The sequence below is a fragment of the Peromyscus eremicus genome, chromosome 17 (assembly GCF_949786415.1).
Source record: "Peromyscus eremicus chromosome 17, PerEre_H2_v1, whole genome shotgun sequence".
In the NCBI taxonomy this organism is placed as follows: domain Eukaryota; kingdom Metazoa; phylum Chordata; class Mammalia; order Rodentia; family Cricetidae; genus Peromyscus; species Peromyscus eremicus.
Genome location: NC_081433.1, coordinates 15,460,397 through 15,486,702, shown reverse-complemented (window position 1 = coordinate 15,486,702; position 26,306 = coordinate 15,460,397). Strand labels below are relative to the sequence as shown.

General features: G+C 49.5%; 1 protein-coding gene across 5 annotated transcripts in view; it reads right to left on the bottom strand.

Annotated features, from left to right (window-relative positions):
• Ank1 (ankyrin 1) overlaps positions 1–26,306 on the bottom strand; it is a 183,812-nt gene that overhangs the window by 68,642 nt on the left and 88,864 nt on the right. For 3 of the 5 annotated variants that reach the window (XM_059244850.1, XM_059244851.1, XM_059244852.1), the window contains exons 1-2: positions 24,196–24,234; positions 16,732–16,833 (exon numbers count right to left, since the gene is read on the bottom strand). In XM_059244850.1, coding sequence (XP_059100833.1) covers positions 16,732–16,833; positions 24,196–24,234 — 141 coding nt within the window. Of the gene's footprint in view, positions 1–16,731; positions 16,834–24,195; positions 24,235–26,306 lie in introns of those variants that run through there. The other 2 variants (XM_059244849.1, XM_059244853.1) reach the window with 1 other exon arrangement.

Genomic DNA, 26,306 nt, shown 5'->3' with positions numbered 1-26,306 from the left:
AGCGGATGATCTGGGGGTGGCTTTCCCTGCTCTTCGGAGCCAGTGTGAGGACCCTAATCCATAGGGATGCTGGATTTCTGACCACAGAAAGTTGGAGGCAAAGTGTATTAAAGGCTCTGGATTATACCTTTCATTCACAGTTTAGCAAACCAAGGCCCAGAGTGGTTAAATTAATGAAGTCACATAATCCTGCTACATCACAGCCAGATGAAAGCCAGCATGGTTTGGGATGCCCTCCTCCCAGGAGCTAACTCACTTCTGTTTAATCAGATAAATAGAAGCATAGTTTACTTTTGATTACAGTCACAACAATCATCCCCAAGGGTCTGGTTGTGACCTCTGTGACTGATCTTGATGGTTCTACTCACTGTTGTGGTCTTCAGGAGTCTCCCTTTCTCTCCTTCCCAGTTCATAAGCTTCCAGAAGCCCACTCCTGGCAGAAGAAAGGGTCTTTCCTCCAAGAGGGTCCATCTGAGTGGTTCTACATCCCAAAGTGTATCTCACCCTCCTTCCAGATTCTCCCTCTACCATCTCTTTCTTCTTTATGACTTTGTCTTCTGTGTGTGTGTGTGTGTGTGTGTGTGTGTGTGTGTGTGTGTGTGTGCATGCTCACATATGTGTGGTTAATGAGGTTAATGTCAGGAATTTTCCTTGACCACTCTTCAACCTTACGCTTTGAGGCAGAGTCTCTCAATCAAACCCAGAGCTCATAGATATCACTGGCCTCACTAGGCAGCTTGCTGGCGATGCCCCCATCTCTGACTTCTGAGACTGAGGCTGGAATCGCAGGCTACCATGTTTGCAGAGCATTGATGTGGGTTCTGACGATCTGAGTTCAAGGACCTACTGCTGGAGTGCCAAGTGTGTCAACTGCTGAGCCATCTCCCCGGCCCCTTTGGGGGTCTTTGTAAGTCACCTCCATTACTACTAATAGATGTAAGTTATGTCTATGACTCAGGTGGTTTGAATTCAATGTCCTCATCTGGGCCACAGAACCCAAACAAGCCCCCTTAGGCACAGGCAACCAGGGTATGCAAGAAACCCTGGAGTCGGGGCTGGAGAGATGGCTCAGCAGTTAAGAGCACTGGCTGCTCTTCCAGAGGACCCGGGTTCAATTCCCAGCAACCACACTGCAGCTCACTAGTGTCTGTAATTCCAGTTCCAGAGGATCTGACACCTTCACACAGACACACATGCAGGCAAAACACCAGTGCACATAAAATAAAAATAAATCATTAAAAACATTAAAAAAAAAAAAAGAAACCCTGGAGTCAGTGTGTAACAAAACACAGGAGCAAACGCCTGCTTCAGCTGCAGTGCTACTGAGTGCTGAGGATCCACCGATCCCAAACACTGTGCAAGCCGACAGTGCTGGGCAGTGTGCTGTAGGTGATTAAGAAACAAACGTTTTTCCCTTGAAGAACTAACTCACCGTGGGTGGGGTGATGCAGGAATGCTCTCCCAGGCACGTGTGAATCTGTAGCACAGAGGAGGATCGGACGGCTCTTTAAGAAGTGGATTCATAGCCAGACAGCCAGTTCATGTGACATGAGGGTGTCAAGTTCATTTACAATGGCGAAACGAAGACACCATCTGTGACACTAAGTTCTAAACCCACACACTAACACGTCAGAAGCCAAGCTTCCAGCCTCCTCATCACATGTCCCTTTCCTTTCACGAGGCAGCTGGATCCAACAGGTACACAAATGCTCCAAGCCCCAGAGGCCAAGCTCTTTCCAGGAGCCAACTTTAGCAGGTGGGGGGATGATTGGCCACAGTGACTGACCAACCAGCCCAGCATCTGAAGCTGAGGGACACCTGGGGACCAACGTCCCGCCATGTGTTCTAAGGCGCCTCCTGCCTTACTAAGTGTATAACTAGTCCACACAAGAGACTACTTTCAACACCAAAACAGCATCCCGTGGATAAATACCAAATTTAACGCTTTCCTTTTCTTTAAACAGTTTTTTTTTTAAATTGCTCAAGTGTGAAGAGGGAGGAGTACAAATTATGTGAACTATTTGTTCTTAGCTGTGACTATGGACAGGGATGAACTGTAATTTACCACCTCTTCATAGCCAGGAACCATATGCTTTTACTTCAGTTAAATCAAATGTGAGTTGGTTGCCAAAAGTAAGAGGCAGCCTGCTGGATCTCTCCTTAGAACTTCAGCTACCCATCCAGCCTCCACAGTCACTTTCTCCTGAAGCCAAATGGCAGACAGGCTGTTGAGGGATTAGGAGTGGGATGAAGCACATACTACTTCTCTCAAACAGCAGAGTGTAGACGATAAGCACACCCGAGTTCAAGAGACACAAGATTAGGAGCTTCAGCTAAGTGAGACATGCAGCTGCTCCTGGCCATTTCCAGTCATGCTGTCCTGCAGGACGCTAGCTGGCCATCTTCTTCCTGCAGACCCCAAGCACTAGACTGTGGCCTGTGTGCTAAACCACCTGAGATGCCTGTGCTCTTAGTCACTCCACTCTGTCCTTTTCCTTCTGCTTTGTTTTAACTTGAATACTTTCTTCTGATCTATTTCAAGTTCTGAGTCTTACCACGCTTTTGTCTAGTCTATTGTTGATACTGTTGAAAACTTCTTTATCACTAAGAAAGTGTCTTGTTTTGTTTTTTTTTTATCACTGTCTTGCATTAGGCTCTTCCTGGGACTTTTTATCGTTTTGCTGAAATTCCCCATCTGTACGTGAATGTCATTCATTTCTCCACTGGATTCATGCACGTGTCAGTCACCTGGGTCTTCTCTGAGTCTGATTCTGTTGAATGCTTTGTCTCTTGACCATAGTTTGTGTTTTGTCTTACGTGTATATAACATTAATCATTCTTAATTGATTGCCAGGCATCATGTATAAGAACAAGAGACATGAAAGCATGTGTCATTTATGGCTGGAAGCAGATTTGATTCATCTGTGGCATGGATAGTGAGGGTTAGAAGCTGCCCTGGGTTTGAGTCTCACGGTGTCTGGTCTGTCAGCCTCCACACTCTTCTCCAGGGAGGCTGCAGTCATCCTGAGTTTGATATAGGAGTCAGGGTCTCAGAAGGGTTTCAGTGTTCCTGATCTCCCAGCTTCCATCTGTTCTGGGTACCTGTGTCTTAGGTAGACTCATTTCCTTGCTTGTACTTCTCTCCTAGTGGCAATGTGTTCTTCCTGGTGACATAGACTGGTCCAGCTTCAGTCTTAATCAGGCTCTGCATGTCTGGTCATCAAGGGTAGGACACTTTTTTTTTTTTTTGCATTACCCCTCCTCTGCTTTACCTGGTCTGTACTGGGCTTGGATGGGTAATCCCTGCATGTCTTCATAGTCTCTAGCAGAGCCAGAGACCTGCTTGTTCCTGGGGTATGACCTTGGGCCTAGGACAGTTGCTGGCCTCCCCAGGTTTCCAGGCTATCCAGAGACACCAACATAAACCAAGCAAGAGTGTCTCCTGTTCCTCAGCAAAAGTGGTCTGTTTTTGCTCCTCCTTGGAAGGATGGTGTCTTAGTTAGGGTTTCCATTGCTGCTATGAAACACCATGACCATAAGCCAAATTGGGAAGGAAAGGGTTTATTTGGTTTACAGTTTCACATTGCTGGTCACCACTGAAGGAAGTCAGGATAGGAACTCCAACAAGGCAGGAACCTAAAGGCAGGAGCTGATGCAGAGAATGTGGAAGGGTGCTGCTTACTGGCTTGCTTTCCCTGGCTTGTTCAACCTGCTTCTTGTAGAACCCAGGACCACCAGTCCAGGGATGGCACCATCCACCATGGGCTGGACCCTCTCCCACTGATCACACACTGAAAAAAGGCATTACAGGGGGGTCTCATGAAGGCATTTTTTCAGCTGATGCTCCCTTCTCTCTGATGACTCTAGTGTGTGTCAAGTTGACACACAAAAACAGCCAATACAGACGGCATCCATGTGAAGTCCGGAGTATGATAGCATATCTGTTTAGTATCAAGAGAGGAGTCTGGGAAGTCTACAAGGCTATTGTCTTTTACCTTCCACTAATCACACCCTGAACTCCCTAGGCCTAGGGAGCTTCTCTATGGTATCCAATACTTCCCATGAGCACTCAATCAAGGCATGGGGTCAACAATTCAGTGCAGACCTCTTGACCTGGAAGAGTTGTTGGGATTTTGCCTTGCAGAGCTCACTGTTTCTATATGCATTCTACCAGTACGAAGATCGTGCATGTGGGCCTCTCGGCATGGTTTTGGCCTCTCTGGAATCCAGATTACCTAATTACCTTACTCCCTCGACTCTCAGCTGAGTTCAGGAAGATTTATGATTTGTTTTAGATTATCTGTTTTGTTTTCCTACAATTAGGGTGACAGCAACATCCTTTGGAGCTTCTATATCCTACACTCTTCCTATCCTGAGCTTGAAGACCCCTGGGCTCCAGACACTTTCCAGCCACGATGGCCTTAATGAAGAGATGGTCTCTTTGAGGAGCAAAAGTCTTCACACTGCCACCCACACCAGCTTTTCTCTTGTGCTTTGCCCTCTTTTGGATATAAGGTCCATTTGAGAGCATTTTGAGAAGCAACGTCTGGTGGAGGAGGAGAGCCCAGTGAGGATGCGCAGCTGCTCCCGACAGTTCTTAAGATATTCTTAAGTCACATTCAGCCTGCACGATTTAACTTGGAGTATTTTCTTGTACCAACTGTGAGAGATTCCATTGGCAGAAACACGATTTCAGACATTTGTTCTCAGTAAACTGTTCCTCTGTTTAGCTCCTCTGATTGCCCCAATTACACTAATTGATTTCCAAATGTACAAATACAGTTGACATGTCACTGGAAATTTAGCACTTCTCCAGTCAGGAGCAGACGGGAAGCGTCAGATGGTAAGCACTGGTATCCTGAGGTCCCACAGTCCATGGGAAATGGCAGAGGTGTCTCAAAAGTAGATGCCGCTGGTCTCCGAACACATATCCCTCATGCTTCCTGTTCACCCACTTCATCATAGTCATGGAGCACACAGCCTCAAACTGGATCCTCTGACTGAGGGCTCACGGCCCCCGCTTCCCACCTCAAAGTTTGTCTGGGTTAGGGCTACTATTGCTGTGATGAAACACCATGATCAAAAGCAACTTAGGGAGGGAAGGGTTTATTAGCCTTATGCTTCCACATCACCATTCATCATCGAAGGAAGTCAGGACAGGAACTCAAACAGGGCAGGATCCTGGAGGCAGGAGCTGATGCAGAGGCCATGGAGGGATGCTGCTTACTGGCTTGTCCCTCATGAGTTGCTCAGCCTGCTTTCTTATAGAATCCAGGGTCACCAGCCCAGGGATGGTCCCACCACAGTATAATGGGCTCTTCCCTATCATTCACTAATTAAGAAAATGTCCTACAGGCTTGACTACAGTCTGATCTTATGGGGACCTTTTCTCAATTGAAGCTCCCTCCCCTCAGATGGCTCTAGCTTGTGTCAAGTTGACATAAGACTAGCCAGTACCAGGCTCTTAAATCTAGTCATTCCAGACCTTTGTTCTTCCTGGGAGTGAAGCCAAGACTAAGACCATACCAAGACCGTTACTGGGAAGCCATGGCTTTGTTCAGCCACGCTTACTATCATGTATTGGGTTCACTTATTAGATCAATTTCTTGCTCTCCAGGGGAAGTTTCTGATGAGTAAGAATGGGATTGGAGTCCCAGGAATAGAAGTAGAGATGTCAAGGAAATAGAGGGCCCAGAGTGCTGAGAGGTGGGATTGGAAAATCCTGTTGTGGGGGTTTGAGTAAGAATGGCCCCCATAGACTCATGTGTACGAATGCTTGGCCCATAGGGAGTGACACTATTAGGAGGTGCGGCCTTGTTGGAGGAAGTGGGTGTCTGTGGGGGCGGGCTTTGAAATCTCCTTTGCTCAAGCTAGACCTAGTGTGATAGTCTCCTAATGCTGCCTGTGGACAAGAAGTAGGACTCTCAGCTCCTTCTCCAGCACCACATCTGCCTGCATGCCACCATGCCCCACCATGATGATAATAGACTAAACCTCTGAAACTGTAAGCCTGCCCTAATTAAATGTTTTCCTTTATAAGAGTTGCTGTGGTCATGATGTCTCTTCACAGCAATAGAAACCTAAACTAAGACACTTACATGATTGTATCATGGCGCCATATTCCCCTTTACCAATATAGTCAGTAAAGAACCGATAAAATGGAGCTGAGGATGTAGTCTGGTGGTAGAATGCTTGCCTAGCATGCATGAGGCCCTGGGTTTGATTTTCAGTACTGCAGGACAAACCAAAATACTTTAGTCAGGGTTTCTACTGCTGTGATAACACACCATGAACCAAAGGAATTTGGGGGAGGAAAGGGTTTATTTCAACTTACAACTCTCAGTTCTCACTCCACCACTGAGTAAAGTCAGAGCAGAGACTTAAGGCAGGAACCCAGAGGCAGGAATTGAAGGAGAACTGTCAATCACTGGCTTGCTCCTCATGGCTTGCTCAGCCTGCTTTCTTCTATCTGTCGAGACCACGGGTCCAGGGGTGTCACATCAATCATTAATCAAAAGCATGCACCACAGGCCAGTCTGGTGGGGGCATTTTTTCAATCGAGTTTCCCTCTTCCAAAATGACTCTAGCCGTTTCAAGCTGACATAAAAGTACCCAGGGCACAAAACAACAAAGAAGATTCAAGCAGCAGTCTTTCCCCTGGTGTGGACAGAATGTCTACACAGAGCTTATGCACCCAGGTTTCTGTTTAGGCCCCCACTCCCCTGCCCAAGTTCTTGGTTGAGAACCAGGGACAATGGGCACAGCAGTGGTAATGGTTGCCTAACCTCCACCTCTCAGAGCAGAAGCCAAGGACGCCCCGGGAAGTGACCCACACAGCAGGCACGGGTGAAAAGCCACAGAGCCAGCGCTAGCCCAGGGAATCTCGGAACGAACTCGGGACACCTTGTGCGGAGAGTAAGGGAAGACTCAAAAAATCCCAGGCACACCACAAAGAAGCCAAACTACCAAAAGGACTCCCCGTGTCCCGACTTTAACATCAGACACACATCGCTGAGCTTCAAACATTGAATGGAACAGGGCCAAAACCAGAGTCGGAGGAACTGTTCCGCATTAGATGCTCCTGTCACTGAGGCCAAGCATCTACCTAGGAAGGACACCTGGAACAAGACAGGAGGGTGAGAAGGTAGGGTGGGGGACACAGAAAGAGGCAGGCAGAAGGAGGGAGAAGGGAAGGGAGGGTATGGAGAGGGCCAGCTGGGCTCTGGATGGAATGTTGGACGTTGGAGAACACCAAGCTTCTTGCCTTGGACGGCATGTGGGAGCCAGGTGGGTGGTCTCCTTACTCATGCCTGTTACAACCTGGAATGCCTAGGGCCACAGAGTATCATGGATGTATAGGAAGGTCAATAGATATGAAGGAACACAGAAAAGCAGCCACAGAGAACGCAAGCAACAGGGAGGCAGGGATTCTTGGTACTGTTCTTATGGTATTTCTGTAGATAAGAAACAATTACAGTTTTAAAGAAAACAGGAGAGGGGAGTGGAGGCGAAGGTCTAGGAAGGCTGTGGGAGAAGGGGGCCACTCTAGGGTCGGGATAATGAGCTTGGGCTGGGATAGGTTTTCTGCAAGCCTTTGTGGAGATTTGACCACATCCATCCCGTCTATTTTTGCAGGACCAATGCCTGCAGCAAGAGTTCTGCTGCTATCCAGTAAGGATATAACCCGCCCTGCATGCCATCAAACCATGCAAGGGAACAGTCCCTCAACTTCACATGGATGCCTGCTGATAAGGACCCTCCACCTGCATCCTTTCTACTGTAGAGGGTTTATGGCTCTGCAGAGACCACTTGGTGGGGAAAGTCTGTTAAAAATATTCCATCTTGCAATTTAATGACTCAGGAGGCAGATGGAGCTGAACAACTGTCAGGTTTGGGAGGGGGTTACCTTTTCCTCCTCTGTAAGCCTGCCTTCCTCTGGAGACAGGGACAATTGGAGAATGGAAGGATCCAGGAGGACTGTACCAACTTAGAGGAGGGAGCCAAAGAGAAAGGAACGAGCTGGCTCTATGCGTTTTTTTTTTTTTTTTGGTTTGTTTGTTTTTTTTTCCTTCTCTGCTTTATTACAACCCTAAATTCGCTTCTCTACCCAGGTAGCTCTTAAGGATCACAGTTTAGTTATACTCAGGAGGAGGAGGAGAGACATGGTGATCTATTTCATTATCTTAAAGCTAAAAGGAACCACAGCAATTTCGGAGCTCTGCCTGGAGGCCAATTGACCTCAGATCACCTTCCCTCTGCTGTGTGGTTGCTCAAAACTTGCAGTGGCCTCCATGCTCCAAAATCCCACAGCTCAGCAACAAACCCGCTGCTGAGGTCTCGGGGCCCTTGGGAGTGGAGGGGGAGGGTGTTTGAGTTCAAGTTAATGAGAGAATGGGTTCTGAAATTGAGCTCAGCAGCTAAGAATATCTCCCATGTACTAGAAAGATGCTACGTCCGAGATCTTGATATTTTGTTTTTGAAAATCAGAGAACACACCTCCCAAGGAAGGGCAGCAGGATTAGAGGAAGAGGCCTGGGGAGGAGTGAGGCTTCTAACTGGTCTGACCATTCATCTAAACCGACACGTCTTGGAAGTGATGGTCTGGCTATCATCCTGGTCTAAGAACTAAGCAATCACCATCCACAGGAAACATTTTTGATATGTGTTTTGCTGGCTCAGAGAGAGGCATGACAGTCTTCCCACCAAACTGCCAGCCATGGTGTGCATGGTGGGGGAGGGGGAGACTTTCAGATGTCATACAATTTCTGTACAGTTTTGATTTTTAACCACAGTATGCATTCATCTTGCTGTTAAATTAGGAAATCAAACTAAAATCGGAGACACACTTATTTACAGTCTATAGCCATACAACCCTGAACATGCCTATCCAGAGACACACTTGTATACAGTCTATACCATACAACCCTGAACATGCCTATCCAGAGACACGCTTATATACAGTCTATACTCATACCACTCTGAACATGCCTATCCAGAGACACACTTATATACAGCTATAGCCAGCCATGCCACCCTGAACATGCCTATCCAGAGACACACTTATATACAGCTATACCCATACCACCCTGAACATGCTCTATACAGAGACACACTTATATACAGCTATAGCCATACCACCCTGAACATGCTCTATACAGAGACACACTTATATACAGCTATAGCCATACCACCCTGAACATGCTCTATACAGAGACACACTTATATACAGCTATACCCATACCACCCTGAACATGCTCTATACAGAGACACACTTATATACAGCTATAGCCAGCCCATACCACCCTGAACATGCTCCTATACAGAGACACACTTATATACAGCTATAGCCATACCACCCTGAACATGCTCTATCTCAAAGTGAAGCAAGGCTGGGCCTGGTCAGGACATGGATGGGAGAGAGATGCCTGTAAACCATGAGAAAAGTATCAAGTTCACCACTAACGTAAGAATTCTAGGCCAGTCATATCCATAGCCTATTTCAATCCAGGCAGTCCTGCATTCAGGACTCCTCCACCAACCCAGAGAGGGCAGTGTCCTCAAGGCTGGAGTTGAGAGAGGGTCATTGTTCTTAGCAAGTCTCCCTGCCTCTCTATCATATCCATACCCTGTTTTCAAAAGGCGAACAGTTCACTGAACATGTTTCCATGGAACTTAGAAATAGTCTCTATGGTGGTTTGAATGAGAATGGCCCCTATAGGCTCATATATTTGAATCTTTGGTCCTCTGTTAGTGGAACTGTTTGGGAAGGATTAGGAGGTGTGGCCTTGTTGGAGGAGTTGTGTCAGTGGGTGTCTTAATTAGGGTTTCTACTCCTGTGAAGAGACACAATGACCATGACAACTTTTATAAAGGAAAACATTTAATTGGGGCTGGCTTACAGTTTCAGAGGTTTAGTGCATTATCATCATGGTGGGACATAGCAGTGTGCAGGCAGACACGGTGCTGGAGAAGGAGCTAAGATTTCTACATCTTGATCATCAGGTAGCAGAAGCAACTGTATCACACTAGGTGTGGCTTGAACATACATAAAACCTCAAAGCCCGCCTCCAATAAGACCACACCTCCTTATAGTGCTGCTCCCTATGGCCAAACATTCAAATACGTGAGTCCATGGGACCCATACCTACTCAAACCATCACACTGAAGGTGGGCTTTAATGTTTCAAAAACCCATGCCAGGCTTGTTTCACTCTCTCTGCCTGCAATTGCAGATCAGATGTACGCTCTCAGCTACTGCTCCAGCACCATGCCTGCCTTCCCACTGCCACCACACCCCCTGCCAGGGTGGTCATGGACTAACCTTCTGAAAACTGTAAGAAAGCCCCCAATTAAATGCTTCCTTTATAAGTTATCTTGGTCATGGGTGTTTCATCACCAGCACTAGAACAGCAATGAAGAGCCTCTCTAAAGGTCCCATCACATACAACTGCACACATCTGCTCTTGAGCCTTTATGCCCCAGAGGCCTGGATTTTCTGAGGTCCTGTCTTCACTTGTAATCAGGTCCCACCTTGGCTGGGCAAATGAACTGTGTCCTACAGAGCTGAATGCAGCTTCCATGCACCCTGACACACATGCAGCTCTCTTTTTTTCCTGAAGTTTCTCATGAGTAAGAGGACCATTTTTGGTCTTCACATTGTGAATCACAGCCATCAGATCACAATGTGTAACTGGAGGATTTGTTTCCTTCCTGACTGTGGCAATGCAATATTATGAAAACATCTCCAACATTCTAAGAGACTAGAACTTCTGCTGGACCTCAACAACCAAAGTTAATAATACACCTTGAAGTCACTCAAGACTTAAGACTGCTATCCTACTATGTACTCAGAGTTGTCTTGGATTTCCCATGGGATCAGCTTTTACATCCTAAGATAATGTATAGCTATGATCATGAGTTATGTACTTTTCCATTCTCCTAACCCAGAACAATGCAAGTCCTAAATTAACTTCCTAAAATCTACCATACAGGTTGACAGCAACAAGTTATGGATATTGGTTGATAAACAATATTTATTGTCTCAATCAGTTGGGATTGGTCAGAGCCAATGACTTAATCCCTTGTAAAAGTTTGTTAAAGACTTCTGTAAAGTGTCTCATTCCTTCCCCATGTGATGTGCTCTGCTGTTCAATAAAAACAGGACAGACACACACAACTCATACAATAGACAGACACAGAGACACACACAGACAGACACAGGCACAGGGACAAACAGGTTCAAACAGGCAGATATTGAGACTCATACCACAGGCAGACAGGGAACAGACAGCACAGTGGACATGAAGTAGAGAATTCAACTCTGGACTTGCCCTTGGCTAAAGGACTCCAAGAGAAAGTGCTTTTCTGTCTTTCCTTAGTGTGACCCAGATACATCGTTGGTGGCTCAGAGTTAATCCCTAATGTGTATAATCCAAGCACTTGAGGACCCTGAGTTCTCTCCTTTCACAGCTACAGCAGGGTGTGTGCTGGTGCGTGCCAATCACTAATGCACGCACTCCACACACCTGATGATGCTAGGCTCCCCTTCCCTAGGCTCGGGGATGTGGGAGATGGCTCTGTTGGCTACACATGGACATCTTTATGAAGCAGAACCAGACAATTACCCTTCTGTTTCCTTCCCACGAAAGAAAGGAAAAAAAGGAAACCCGACCCAGGCAGGTGGGTCTAAGCAGTGGTGGCCTCTGCTTTGGTGTTGTAGATATCTGGCCATGGCCGGAGCCGGCGCTGTATCTGGCAGACTCTCTGCCTCTCTCGGCTTCACTTTTCCTGCACCGGCTCTGGTCACCTTGCAAGCGGAAGTGGGCATTCAAAGTGGCCAGACTAGGGACAGGCTTCAGACATCCACAGTGAGGAAACCAAACCATGACGTACTCCTACGTGCAGCAAAGAACAACTTGCTTTCCAGCTGTCCGTCGGCCCTCACAATCAGCAAGATGAACATCAAATGGAGCCGTCCCTGCTAAGCCCCAAACACTATGTCCCTTTTAAAACCAATTCAGACTCTCAACAGAAGTGCCGCGGGCTCCAGCACACAGGCAGGGGCCTTGCACTGCCTCCTCCTCTTCCTTTGGTGACAGCCAGACTCTCGCAATACCAGATGTGGGACAATACAGTCTCTCCCCCTCATCACTACCCAGAGCTGCGCCGGGGTGGCAAGGCTTGAGAAGTTAGAAGGTTCCCCGTGTGACAGTCGGGTATAGGCGGAATTTGGAACCACGTGGTTTAATGCCATTCTAGGCTTGTCGGGAGCTCTAACTCACAGATAACAGGAGAGCACAGCAGGCTGTCTGTGATGAACTACAGCCAGCCTCCCAGGCTGGAGGGCTGCCCTCCTCATCCTCCTTCACTGCACGTCACCCCCAACCCCCTGGCATGCCACCGGGACCCTTGCACGCCCCCTCTGCAGTCCCTTGTTTCACGAGCAATGGAAGACGTGATGTGGGGCTCAGTCACCTGTCACTGGCCTACACTAGGCGTGTCACAACAGCTCGGGAAGCAAGGGTGGCAGACATCAAAATCTCTTCTGGCTCCTGCGCAGCCAGGAGAATGCTGCATCTGAGGCTTCCTGGCTGCAGAGAGGGTTCCTGCTCAGTTCTTTGAGAGGGCAGGTCGTGGTTTTACCCATTGCTGGTTCTGTAGCGCCTGGCCACCATAAGCACTGAGCACTGGGATTGCATGGGCACCACTGCTGGGGCCACCCCAAGGGGGTCTTTTGCTGCTTCAGCTTCAATGTATGATTTGCCCCCCCCGCCCCCCCGACCCCCCCCCCCCCCCCCCCCCGGCCCCGGTGGTGCCATATTGACCTGACCGCTCTAGGAGAGAGCATGGATTGTTCTAACAGCTTGCTTCTTTCATGTGGCTAGCTGGCAGTGTGCAAAGCCAATCAGCTCATCCTACAGTCTGTTCTTAATCACCATAGTCTCCACACTGTGTCATTTGATTCTACAGAGTGATTTCTGGATGACTCGGAAGCGGGATGTGTGAAGCTGGGATTGGTGGGAGTATGATCATCTCTGCGCATCCCACCCCAACCACACTATCCTTCCTGCTGCTCCCAGACAAGGTAAGTGCTTCCTGCCTCAGGGCCTTCCACCCTTTCCCCTCTTTTAGGAATGCCATTCCCAGAAACCACCAGGCTCTCTCTCTTTCTTTGTCCAGGCCTCTTAAGAGTTATCTCCTTAAGAACATGCCTAAAGCAGGCTTTGCCTCCTAGATATCAATCATCAGATAAAGATATTGATTAGCCATACCCTTGCCTGTTGTCTCTTTCCTTTACTAGCATACAATGCTCAGTCTGTGTATTCTGTCAGGCATCGGCAGCACCTATAATGGAAGATGGCACCCAGTTGCTGTTTAGTAAACACTACAGACGGTGAGATTGTATTCTGAATGTCTTATGTCCCTTTTCATGGTGCCGGAATGAGCTACTGGTGGGGACCCGTCTCAGGTCCCTTCTGCTCTGAGTTTCAGCCTCAAAAGCCCCTCCTTGCTGGCTGTCTCCACTGTCATCAGTCCCTACACTACTCAACTTAGGACTTCACCACGCACGTACCGGGTGCTCCCAGGATACCTGGGGTCCATGGATGGTTCCCAGGGTCTTTCTGGAAGTCCCTGCCCCAATTCCAGTTCATGATCCAGGCTGGTTGGCTCTATTTCTTCTCCTGAGCCATGACTTTTACCCAAGCTACCTACAATATTCTTCTGGACTACTGCAGCAGTCCTGTGCCTGGCTGGCCCTCTGACTGTCTCCTGTGCAGCCTCCATCTGTTCGGAGAACAGGAGCCAGTGTGATCCTTTACAGCACACCTCTGGTGACAGTCCTCCTATGCTAGAATCCCAGGCTCATTTCCCCTTGCTCTCAGTATAAAGATCAAAATCCTTAACATGCCATCTGCAAGGAGAGATAGTCAACCGGGATGCACTAATACAGTTGCACAGGTTGTTCACTATGGAAATGTCCCTCCCACTCCTGGTGAGCATCAGCCCCTTTAAGCTTTTTACCCTCACCACTCTGTCTCTCTCCCTCAAATCCATCCCCTCCACTGAACAACTTTGGGGTTAAAGTCTGGGGCAGCAGGTAGATGCACGAACAGAATGCACAAACATGCACACACTTGTCAGGCCCTGGGGTATGCTGTCCAGCTGCATGATGTCAAGCCCTTGTTACCGGGAAGATGCAGCTCTGTCCAGCTTTACCTCAGCTGGGTCCCTGACAGTCCACACTCACCCATGCTGGCTGTCCCTTCATTAACCTCAGCTCAGCTCTCAGTCCTCTATCTCTTGCTTAAGGGAAGGGACCATAAGGCATCTCTAAGTTAGGCTCCTCTCTACTCATCTACTCAGAGTATCCTAGAGGAATATCCTAGACCAGCGCTTTTCAACCTTCCCAATGCTGTGACCCTTTAATTCAGCTCCTCATGTTGTGGTGACCCCCAATCATACAATTATTTTATTGTTACCCTATAACTGTAATTTTGCTACCATTATGAATCATAATGTAAATATCTGTGTTTTTCTAATGGCCTTAGGTGAACCCTGTGAAAAGGTCATTTGACACACACACAGGGGTTGAAACGCACAGTTGAGAACCACTGTCCTAGACCTTTCCTTCAGAGCCTTAGCCATGCATGATTCTTCAGTGATCAGCTCTCCCTGCCCACAGGCGTAAAGGAGCAGGACTAGTCTATGTCCCTGTACGCAGGAAGACACGGGATGTGGGGGTGGCCCTCAAGACCCATTGATGCTGGAATAAAGGACAAAGGCGGGCATTATGGAGACATTGGTGCACGTGGGGATACATATGCACTTTGGTGTGAGTGTCTTCTTTCCTGTAAGCAGAATGGTGACAAGATCTAATAGATCTGTCCTGGGTATTCATGTCTCTTATGTAATCCAAGTTCCTCTGCGTACGAAACCTAGAGTAATTATCCTCTTTTGGCAAACACCTGAGTACTTTTTTGGGAGGCGTGTTCACACAAAGCGAAGCCTCGGTGTTTTACCGCCATCACACGCCCAGCATTTCAGAGGTTTCCTAGCCCCCGACCAGAGGGCAAAAGCCCGTGTCTAACTGCAAACAGCAAGTGTATGTCACAGACAGTGGGCTTTGCACTGCAGTAAGTTATCTTAGTCCCTGAAACCTTCCATTTCCTTGGTGTGACAGACAGTGTCTGCTTTGAAAGGGAAGGGGCTGGTGGCAGCCAGGTCTCTAGGCTGAAACCTCAGACAGGATCCCTTCCACACAGGCCCTGCACTGTCAGGGGCTGAGCCCAAGAGAAAGGATGCTGACCTCGCACCAATAATGTCTACCTGCCTTCATCTCCTGACACACAGAGCAAGACAGATAAAGACAGAAAGCTAGAGATGGCAGCTGCCCCTACAGGAGGGCCTTCAAGACGAAGTCACTCATTGATGTCCCCAAACCCTCCACTGCCACGGTCAACCAGGCCCTGTCTCTGTCACACAGCTGCCCCATGTCAGCTCAGAGGTTGCTTTGAGACAGGGGGATTAGTCCTTGGACGGCCTCCGTAGGGTCCTGATTCCACTTGAAGTTGCATGGAAGCTAGGACACAGGGAGCCTCGGGGACCCCTGGGACTTGGGGCTGCTCACTCAGTCCATAGGATGCTTCCGGGTTGTGGAATGGAGGATGCCTGGTTTCTCTCTCAGACCCATCAGCCAAGACTTCCTCCTTGTCCCCAGCCCTTATTCCCGCCTCCTTGCTCAAAGCAATGGATTCAGCATTCTCAACTTCAAGCCAGCCTTTCCTCCCTCCACATGGGGCATCTGGCTCAGCCCCTGAGTGTTTAGGAGTCTGTGTGTGTGTGTGTGGCTGGGGGTCTTTCTGGGTGGGAAGTGAATATGGGGGAGTGACAGAATCCTTTTCCTCACCCAGTCTGCCAACTCTAGTCCAGCTCACACACTGTTACCGCCACCACCCCAAGTTCACCGCCACGGGCAGAATCACAATCGTCTCCTAACTTAGCACCTGCCTTACCCTCCTTGCTCTTTGAGCTGTGGATTGAAGCCAGCACAAGGCCCACTCAACCCTAAAGGGATCTTGGCACTGGGAAAGAGAAGGTTGTATCCTACAATTTTAGCCAGGCCTGGAGGGGCAGGGAGGTGATGATTGGCAGGGCACAGAGGCTGGTGGACACTTGCATTCTGAGGGTTTGTTGCTCTTGTTGGGGATCCCAAGCAAGCCTCTTTCACACCAAACATGAGGATATTGTGCTAAAGGGAAAAGGCCGGTCCCCAAGGACAAACACTTTGGATTCCACTTCTAGAAGGTCCTTGAAGTGGTCAAGTTCCTAGAGGTTGAAAGTAGAGGGTTGTATCCCGAATAACTTGTTTCTCTTCCAGATGCCCAGGGACCCAAAGGACTGCTCATGGATAACGGGGATTTCCTCCATTGCTCCAGCATCAGTCTAGGGCTCCTCCTACACTCATTTTCAAAGGTTATCTCTAAGGCAATAGCAGGATCCACAGCAAGAAGCTGCATTGACCTGACCTGAGCCTGGGTCCCACTGAAGGGCAAGGCACCTTTCTATGGGACCTAGGCTGGAAGGATGTCAATATAGGGTGAATCTCAGCAGAAGCTCCAGAGACTTCTGAGGCTCTGAGAAGGGTCTGGCAGGGCGAGTTCCAAAGCTCTCAGGACACGGCACCAGGCAGGAACCCCTCTCCCAAGAGGATGCGCTGTCTCAGCCCACTGACCTGGTTACAGGTGTTGATATCCACTCCATTGCGCAGGTGATCCAGAGCCTTGTCCAGGTTTCCCGAGCGTGCCGCCCTCAGGAAGCTGGTAGCAGCATCGGCCTGTGGAAGAAGACAGCAGGCCATGAGTGTCCCCATGTGGCAAGAATCTTACAGTCCTGTGCGGTCCTCTCCTCCTACTGGGAAACCCTGGTCCATACAACATCTCCATTTGTGGTGTCAGCACCCTGGGTCTGGGTGTGCAGCTGCCTTATGGTTGTAGAATATTTTTTTTAAAGTGTGTTACATTTGTTTATGCTGAGGAACATTTGTTTAATGATGCAAAGATGTGTTGCATTCTTTTAGGTTGCATTTGTTGGACTCTGTGAAGCTATTTTATTTTGCCTTGTCTAAAAACAACTGATGATCTAATAAAGAGCTGAATGGCCAGTAGTGAGGCAGGAGAAAGGATAGGTGGGGCTGCCAGGCAGAGAGAATAAACAGAGGAGAAATCTGGGAGGAACAAGAAGAAAGAGCAAGAGAACAAGGAGAGGAGGATGCTAGGGGCCAGCCACACAGCCACACAGCCACACAACCACACAGCCAGCCACAGAGTAAGAGTGAAAGTAAGATATACAGAAGTAAAAAAAGGAAAAAGCCCAGAGGTAAAAGGTAGACAGGCTAATTTAACAAAAACTGCTAGAAATAAGCCAAGCTAAAGCCAGGCATTTATAAGAAAGAATAAGTCTCCATGTGTGACTTATTTGGGAACTGGGTGGTGGGCCCCCAAAGAGCCCAAAGAGCCCAAAGGGTGAAAACAACTAACTAGGCCCTATAGCTTAGGCGTCCCTCCCTCTGGGTACTTTTACACATGATCATCCTTGCAAAGACTGAGTAGAGAACGATCCCAAACCGGTTCCAATGGTGAACACTCAACAATGGCTGGGTTTGGTTGCCTCTGAGCTACAGGGCCTTCCTTTTTTCCCCCCTCCACTGTCAGGTATTGAACCCAGGGCCTCCTCACACATGCTAGGCAAGCACTCTGTCACTGAACTACACCCCCAGCACCCCCACACCCACCATTTTTTTCTTTTTTTTAATTTTGAGACAGAGCCTCATTAAGTTTCCCATGCTGGCCTCAAACCCTCTGTAACCTAGGCATGCCTTGAACCTGTGATCTTCCTGTCTCAGCCTCCCAAGTCACTGGGACTGCAGGCAGGCTGTACCTCCAGGCCTGACTGGCTCCCTGTTCTTGCTGGGGATCAGGATATCATACAGGGCTCCAGCGCCAACAACTCGGCAGCACAGGCACAGAAGCCAGCATGGGCTTTGCCTGGTGTTTTTAGAAGTAAACAACATGTGTGGATATTATTCTGCAGTTAAAAACCCTATGCGACAGATAACACTACAGTCTCTGTTTCACACGAGAAGTCACTGGAGAATGGAGAGCTGAGGTGACGGTGTAAGGTCACAGTTGAGCTAAGAGGTACAGCTGGACTCCAAGGTAGGCAGCATGGTTCTGAAATCCTAGGCTCTTTTTTTTTTTCAAAGTTTTTTTTTTTTTGTGTGTGTGTGTGTATGAGTATTTTGTTGGAAAGTATGCAAACAGAATTGGAATGATGGACAGTTGTGAGCTGCCATGTGGGTGTCAGGAACCAAACCTGGGTTCTCTGGAAAAGCAGTCAGTGCTCTGAACCTCTGGGACATCTCTCTAGTCCCAAATCCCAGCCTCTTTTTTTTTTTTTTTTTTTTTGGTTTTTCGAGACAGGGTTTCTCTGTGTAGCTTTGCATCTGTCCTGGAACTCGCTTTGGAGACCAGGCTGGCCTCATACTCACAGAGATTGGCCTGATTCTGCCTCCCGAGTGCTGGGATTAAAGGTCTGCGCCACCACTGCCCAGCATCCAGGCTCTTAAGCACCTAGCTTTCCTGCTGGTTTCCTGTGGCCCTTGCCAAGTAGGTGCCCAGCACAGTTCTTCTTCCCTTCCTTGCCTGCCCCTTGGTCGCCTGACACACGTAGAGCAAGACCCTGCTGCCCAGAGCACCAGTTTGCAGAAAAGATGTATACCAGCCGGAGAGTGAGAGTCCGAGCAGAAGGGGACAGTGCCAATGCAGACAAGACGGGGGTTCACAGAGGACTGGCGGGCAGGCAAGGCTCACTATGGCTGTCCTGGGTCCCCATTTGAAAGACAGAGTAGGGAGAAGGCTTTTTTTTAACCTTGTGGTACTTCCGAGAATTAACAGGTAATGCAGAGGATAAGCACAGCACTTAGCACATGAGACATGCAAGAGCGCACTTAACATGTCAGAGCGGCCAGGCGGCAAACTATTTCTCCAGACAACCCCACCGATGGTGTCCTCCCTTCTGTAGGTAAGTCCGTTTCCTTTTTCCGTGGCACACTCTCGGGGAGCATGCAGTAGTGGACTGAACGGTGCCCGCAAAGGCATGTCAACACCCTTATTCCTACAGTCTGTGCTATATTCTCATTTGCAAAGAGTCTGTGCAGAAGTCACGAAGTTGTGGCTCTCGAGATGAGATCAGCCTAGATTCCTTAGGCCAGCCCTAAATCCAGTACGCAGTGTCCTTAGAAAAGCAGAAGCAGAGGCACACGCAGAGGAGACTAGCAGAGAGGGGACTGGAGCCATAAGCCAGGAGGCCTTGAAGAGGACAGAACACAGAAAAGCCTCCCTCGTGCAAGGAGCGTGGTCCTGCTCCGGCTTCATTTAGACTTTCGGTTATCCTGCCTGGTGGGGAACAAACTCCTATTGTTTTACGATACCTAGTTTGGGTGTGCTGGCATCACGGCTGCAGAAAACGAATAGGCATGCTAGTGCTCAGCCGCCCTAAACTCAGAAGACGTGCAGTCCATGACCACCAAATCTCAAACACTGCTAAACAGTCCAACGCCGACCACGCCCCCATCAACAGCAAGCGCAAGCTGTGGTGGGAAGCAAACATGAGAACTGAAGGCTGTCCCCAAGTGCCTTGTCTCTCTAGGCCTGCACCTGGCTACTTTCTGGACCCCAGGGCTCTTCTCACTCTGGACTGGGCATTCTTCTTGTTTGCCTTCAGGGCCTTCCTGAGTACCTCGGCTGGAGGACGCTGATCCTAGACATTAACATTTGCCGTCTTATTTTGTTTCCTTCCTTTCTTTCTTCTCTCTCTCTCTCTCTCTCTCTCTCTCCCTCCCTCCCTCCCTCCCTCCCTCCCTCCCTCCCTCCCTTCCTCTCTCTCTCTCTCTCCCTTCCTTCCTTCCTTTCTTTTTTTTGATTTTTTTTTTTTTTTGGTTTTTTTTTTTTTTTTTTGAGACAGGGTTTCTCTGTGTAGCTTTGCGCCTCTCCTGGGACTCACTTGGTAGTCCAGGCTGGCCTCGAACTCACAGAGATCCGCCTGGCTCTGCCTCCCGAGTGCTGGGATTAAAGGCGTGTGCCACCACCGCCCGGCTTTTTTTTTGATTTTTTGAGACAGGGTTTCTCTGTATAGTTTTGGTGCCTGTCCTGGATCTCACTCTGTAGACCAGGCTGGCCTCGAACTCACAGAGATCCACCTGGCTCTGCCTCCCGAGTGCTGGGATTAAAGGCATGCGCCACCACCACTCGGCTTAGCATTTGCCATCTTTACATCTAGAAACGGTGGCAAAGGAACTTGATTGTAGATTAAAAGATGTTTCTAAAACACATTTTTCTCTAGCTTTTTAATTGTTTGCTTCTTGGGGCAGGTACTAAATCTTTTGAGGCCTTTGAAGTGTTATTTGACTGCAAGGCCAAGGCCTGTCCCCCTTGGCCTGCAGCCGGCTCCCTTGGTAGGACATTGGAGATGGAGGAAACATTTTGAACATTTGAAGTTCAGTTCTCAGCAGACTCGGACCCACAGCTTCTCCCTCAGATGATAGCTCTGACTGCTGACTCAGAAGGGCTTTCTGAATTCAACTAGCTGGAAAACACATTATTTATCTCCCAAGAAGAAGAGCGTTAAAGAGGCATTCTTTTCACCAATGAGCTGTCTTTTCACAGCACAACAATAATGGGATTCAGGATATGAACCTGAAAGTGGGAGGGATAAAAATAGAAGCAATCTCAGATACCATTGCCTGTTCAAAGCCCCGATGATAGGAAAGAGTATGACAGACAAGCAGGTGAGCAGGAGCCAATCTGCAGCAGAGTGGCTAAAGAGGGTTTGCAGCTTCTTAGAGCATAACCAGGACAATTACGACAGCAAGTCCTAGGCCAAGTGCCTTGCCAGCATTGGAGAGGCTGGAGATGGAACTGGAGGCCGTGCACATACCAGGCAAGTGTGCTCACGCCAGCCATAGCCTGAAAGGTGGGCGTGATCATCATTCCCATTTTAGAGTTGGTTACACCGAGGTCCGAGAGGCGAATGATTCCCCCGATTCTACAGCTCAGTATTGGTCTAAGAAGACCAATATGCATGACTAAGGCCTGTGATGCCAAGGTGTATTCTCAGTGGTGTTTGTTTTATTTTGCTTTTTGTTTTGTTTTGCTTTTTAAACCTGGCTGTCCATTCAGGCAATTTTGCCAGGTCTGGGGCACAAAAGGGTGTGGTTTAATCCAAGTCAGTCCCACAGGTCCCAGCTCTGTCTCTGAGCACTGTGTCAAGACCAACATAGGCCTAGAAAGGAATCATCTAGTTCCAGGCCTCCTCCTCCTCTTCCTTTTTTCACAGATGATGAAATGAAGAGCTATGGACATAGAAAGAATGACTGATGCCACCTGGATAGTCAGAGGCAAGGTACAGTTGCTGCGGCTGTGTCCTTTTGTGTCCTTTTAGTTTCCTAAAGGATAGAGTAATCACGACCCTGTGGTATTCTCGAGGTGAAGTGCCCATAATGATGTCACTCCTACTGGCTACCATGTGCCACGCCCTCTAACTCTACAATGGATTTACTGAGGTGCTATTTCAAGTCTGGTATCCTGTTGGGAGTGGGAGGAATAAAACAGAGGGAGAGAGAAAGAGAAAAACCTTGGGATACAGTGGCTGAGTTATAAAGTGGCCATTGGCATTGGCATAACAGGGGCGCACAGCTTTGCTCCACACTCATTCATGAGCGCCTCCTAGACGGCAGATGATGCTCAGGCTACAGAGCAACGGTTTTAGTTGGCGCACAAGACTCGTCTCTACTATTTTATTCTTCCACCCCCCCCCCCTCACTGCCCATCTGTCTAGTTCAACTACTGCACACAGGAACAGTCTAAATGCTTTAACAGGGCAGGAGGGGTCAAAAGAACCCAACACCTTCCATTGAAAATACTGACCCGAAACACCAACCAGGAAAGCAAAAGTACCAAAACGCCGCAGGTACCTCCCCTCTGATCATCTAGAACAAAGTTGCTGGCCCTCTTGAAGTCCATTCATCCCCTGCCATGTAGCCTCGGGAGGCTGCAATGTGAAAGAAGGCTGGACTGGGGTTCCCAGAGAAGGCCTGCTCTCTGTCACAGGAAGTCAGTCCACAGATGGATTACACAATTGGTTATGGAGGTGATCACACTCCCTGGATGCCCCATTCAGGATGCAGTGTCTCTGTCCCTTCCTCACATTTTCATCTCCCCCCTCTCCCTCTCTTCTGCCCCCCTCTGGCATGCATGTGTGCACATGTGTGCATCGGGATAGAGAGTACACAGCATACATTTTCTTATGTATCCCCTCTGCTCAATCCATGCGATGCCGCTGAACTTTCAATGCAAGCTCAGAGCTCTCCTTATGTTTTAAGTATTCAACACCAGTTAACTTGCTCCTCCCAAGAACTCTATGAGGCGCATTCTTCACCCTCTTGCTCTTTCACCAGAGGAAGTGGCCAGCTCACAAAGAAGTGAAGTGACTGGTCCATTCACACAGCTAGCAGCGGATTGACCAGGGTTTGAATCTAGCTAGTGTATTTCCAGGGTGTCTCTCTTAAGCGTTCTGCTATCACTTTTCAAATGCTCACAGGGCTCCTCTCATGTTCAGCTCTAGCGAGAGGACACTAGCTTGCCTTCAGAGGGTGTGTGCACATTGGAAGGAAGGAAATGGGAGAGAAAAGAAGGGAACAGAATTGTTGCTGGGGCTCCAGTTAGAGAGGGTTATAAAACTGGGTAAACCCTGGTTGCCTGGAATACTCAGACTCCAACGCTTGTACTTGGAGACCAGTGTTCTGGGAGTGAGACTCCAGGAGCATGATAACAAACATCAGCATCCCTGTAACTCCAAGCATGGATCCAAACTCACTGCAGGCTGGACAGCGTTTCATTTCCCACTGTGGCCTCCCTGGTCACACCTCCTCTGGGCTTTAAGAAGGCCTACATGTCCCCTACAGCAGATCCTAACTTCCTCGCTCAAGGCCTTGAGTGTCCAATTCCCTTCTGAAAAGATGGGTGGAAATGAAGCCGGGTAGAATGAAGCTTCTTTGGCAAAGCCATGGTGGGAACTCCAGGAAAGACACAGTCTCACAGTTCCTGGGTGGGCAGGGGTGGAGTTGGTGGGGGTAGGGGTGGCTCATCCAGAAGACTAAGCAAGACAGGCCGGGAGATAGCTCAGTGGTAGAGTGTTCACCTAGAATGTATGAGGACCTGGGTTCCACCCATGACAGCAGAAGGCAAGTCTGCTCCTCCAGGCCTCTAACAGGCCTCACGTTAAAAGTACAGTGTTCCAGCTTCTGCGCAGCCCTGGCGTTAATTTCCTGTATTATGTAGAAACAGACATAAGGTCTGGGCCACCAACACTTTTACGATTTCTTTCCAGAAAACTAGGCTGTCAACACCTTAGCGAAGTGTCCCCAGAACCCTAACCAGACCACAGCTGGCAAGGATGAAATGGAAATCAGCTGTCCCCGAAGAAGCAGCTGTGTGAGTGACGGCCCTGGGTTCCCTTTGGGTCCCAGAACAACCCTGCGGGACCCACCCATCCTGCCCTGGAGCCTAGGTGGTGCTGGTGTGTGCAAAGCTGGGTGGGTCCACCTGGGGAAGATCTGCCTGAAGCCTGGCGCCCCTTCAAGTTGTCAGACCCCAGTTTTCCCATTGTTAAAACAAGAATGATACAAAGGCGGGCTCTGGCATGCACAGATGTCCTTTCCTGTGCCTCATTCATTTCTGCTCCCTAGGGGACTTGAGGGTTTCTAAAGACTTGGGGTCAGTCTTGCCACTGCTCCGGCCCAGGGTCGGGACCAACGTGCCGCGCTTACAGCTAAACCCACAGGACCCTGGCTCTGCTGCTAAGTGAGGGGCGACACGCCCCAGCGCAGCTGCCCGCTGGCTCCGGCCAGCTACAGGTCGTGCCCGCGGGGCGTCTTCTGGGCCCAGCCTAGGATGGCAGCAGCCTCCAGGCCTGAGGAATTTTCCTCTGGATCCGGCGGAGCCACGGCGGCGTGAGGCAGCAGAAGGGCAGACCCAGCACGTCCCCGCCCGCGACCGACCGGGAAAGTTGGCGCGTACCGCCCCTGTCCCCCCCGCCCCCCGTCCCCTCCCCCGCGCGGCCGCCGCCGCCGGACACTCACCGCGGGGTCTGTCCCCAACCTGCGCGGCCGTGCTGCCATCGCCCGGCGCCCGCTGACACCGGAGCTCCCTCGGCGTTATCTGCTGGGCGGCGCGGGGCGCGCGGGCAACTTACGAGGCATCTGGCTAAAAATACAGCCGCCCCCCACCCCCCTCCGCGCACGCCTGCTCCGGCGCCCCGACCCTGCGCACCGCTAACGCCACCGGGTCATTTTCACTCCATTAACGCGCCAGGCGGGAAAGCGCAGCGCCACGATCGCCCGGGTGTTTGGGGGTGGGGATGGGGGTGGGGATGGGGACGCGGGAACAGACCCCGCCACCACCGAGCCCCACAGGCCACCGAGCTGCAGGTGCGGCTGCTGAAGCCGGAGCCGGGCACACGCGGCCAATGCAGCCAAGAAGGAGCTCCAAGCTGCACAGCGCTCTCGCCCTGCCTCGGCCGCCAGGGAACCGGCCGCCGCCGCAGGCCAGCGTGAGCTCAGCAAAGTCTCTGTGTGCCCCGTGGCTGATTTGTATATTTCCAGCTCTTCCATCACATCCGAGGCTCTAGATTAAAGAGCTTACTCCAGAGTCTGTGCCAGAGCCCCAGTGAATGAAGCCGAGGAGCTAAGGACAGGCGTGTTACTACGGCCTCCCGTTTTGAGGTGGCCTGGTTGAAGTGTCCAGGTTTCTGCTCTGGGACGGTTACCCACCTTTTCCTGTGGTCATTTCAGGGGGAGATGTCAAAGGCATGTCAGGGGCTGGTGTAGTGTTGGGACTGACACTGATAACTTTTACAAGCAAGGCCAACCGACTGGTGAGAAATGGTCAGGAAAAGCTGCCCCCGGCCACATGGGTTCTTGCTCTCTCTCTCCTCCAGTGACAGTCGACACCACAAACGCTCTTTTACCAACCCTGCTGTGGGACCTGTCCAGCAGTGTCTTGTGTGAAGAATGAGAATGCAGGACACCTGTACACCAATGGACATTATCTCACTTAGCCCTCAGTCACCTGTGAGCTGGACAACGCTGGGTTCAGAGAGGTCCATAGTGCAGGCCAAGGTCACCACCAGGAAACAAAGCCTCAGGGGGCCCCAGCCAAACCGATCCTTCCATGAATAGCCCTGTCAAGGTTCCTAAGGAAAGTGGACAGTGGGCTTGGGAAATGGCTCAGTAGATAAGGTCCGCCATAAAAACATGAGGTTCAGATCCCCAGAACTCGTACAAAAGCCAGACAGACCTGGTGGCCTCATGGAATCCCAGCATTTGAGTTGCAAAGTCGGGGGATTCCTGGGGACACTGGCTAGCCAGACTCTCTGGAATTAACAGGCAAGCTCTGGGCTCTGTGAGAAACTCTACCTTAATAAATAAAATGAAGTCAAGGAAAACACCTGACAACAACTTTGGTGTTCCGCACACATGGGTTCACATAACGAGCCTACACACATACACACACACACACACACACACACACAAACACACACACTGGCATCCACATACAAATGCATACACATCACATACACATCACATAATGCAAAATAAAAGAAAGTGTGCAGTGCAGGAGAACAAAGGAGGTGATTGGGAGACCATAGAACAGACTAAGGCGTTTGTCAAACAGACAGTATCAGTACTGAGCAAGAATTGTCCAAGAGGCATACCAATGCAACCAGATCTATTTGAAGTCAGAAATATCACAGGTCTCCAGGCTGGAGCCCCCCAACACCAATGCAGGCTGAATTTGAAGACAGACACGCCCTCCAAGACTCTGGGAAATGCCCACAGTGCTGTACCAAACTGCAAGTGTGACCATCTTCCCATTGCTGAAATACAGAACATCCTATAGATCTCCTGCCCCTGTGCTCCTTAGAACTGCCTCTCAGGTTTACCCAAAGCCACTGCACAGAGAGCTTCAATGAATAAGTTATGGTTACCGGAACAGTTCTGACTGCAGCACAGTGGAGCATCCCAGGGGATAGCACAGCTCCTTTCTAACATTAATATTTAGAGAGAGAAAGCACCCTACTCAAATGGAAGATAAGTAACTTGTTTTGTTTTTTACTTTCAGAAAAATCACGTGACTTGCAGAAAGCACCGACAGGCTATTTTCAAGCTATCTGAATTGTGACTAACTTATT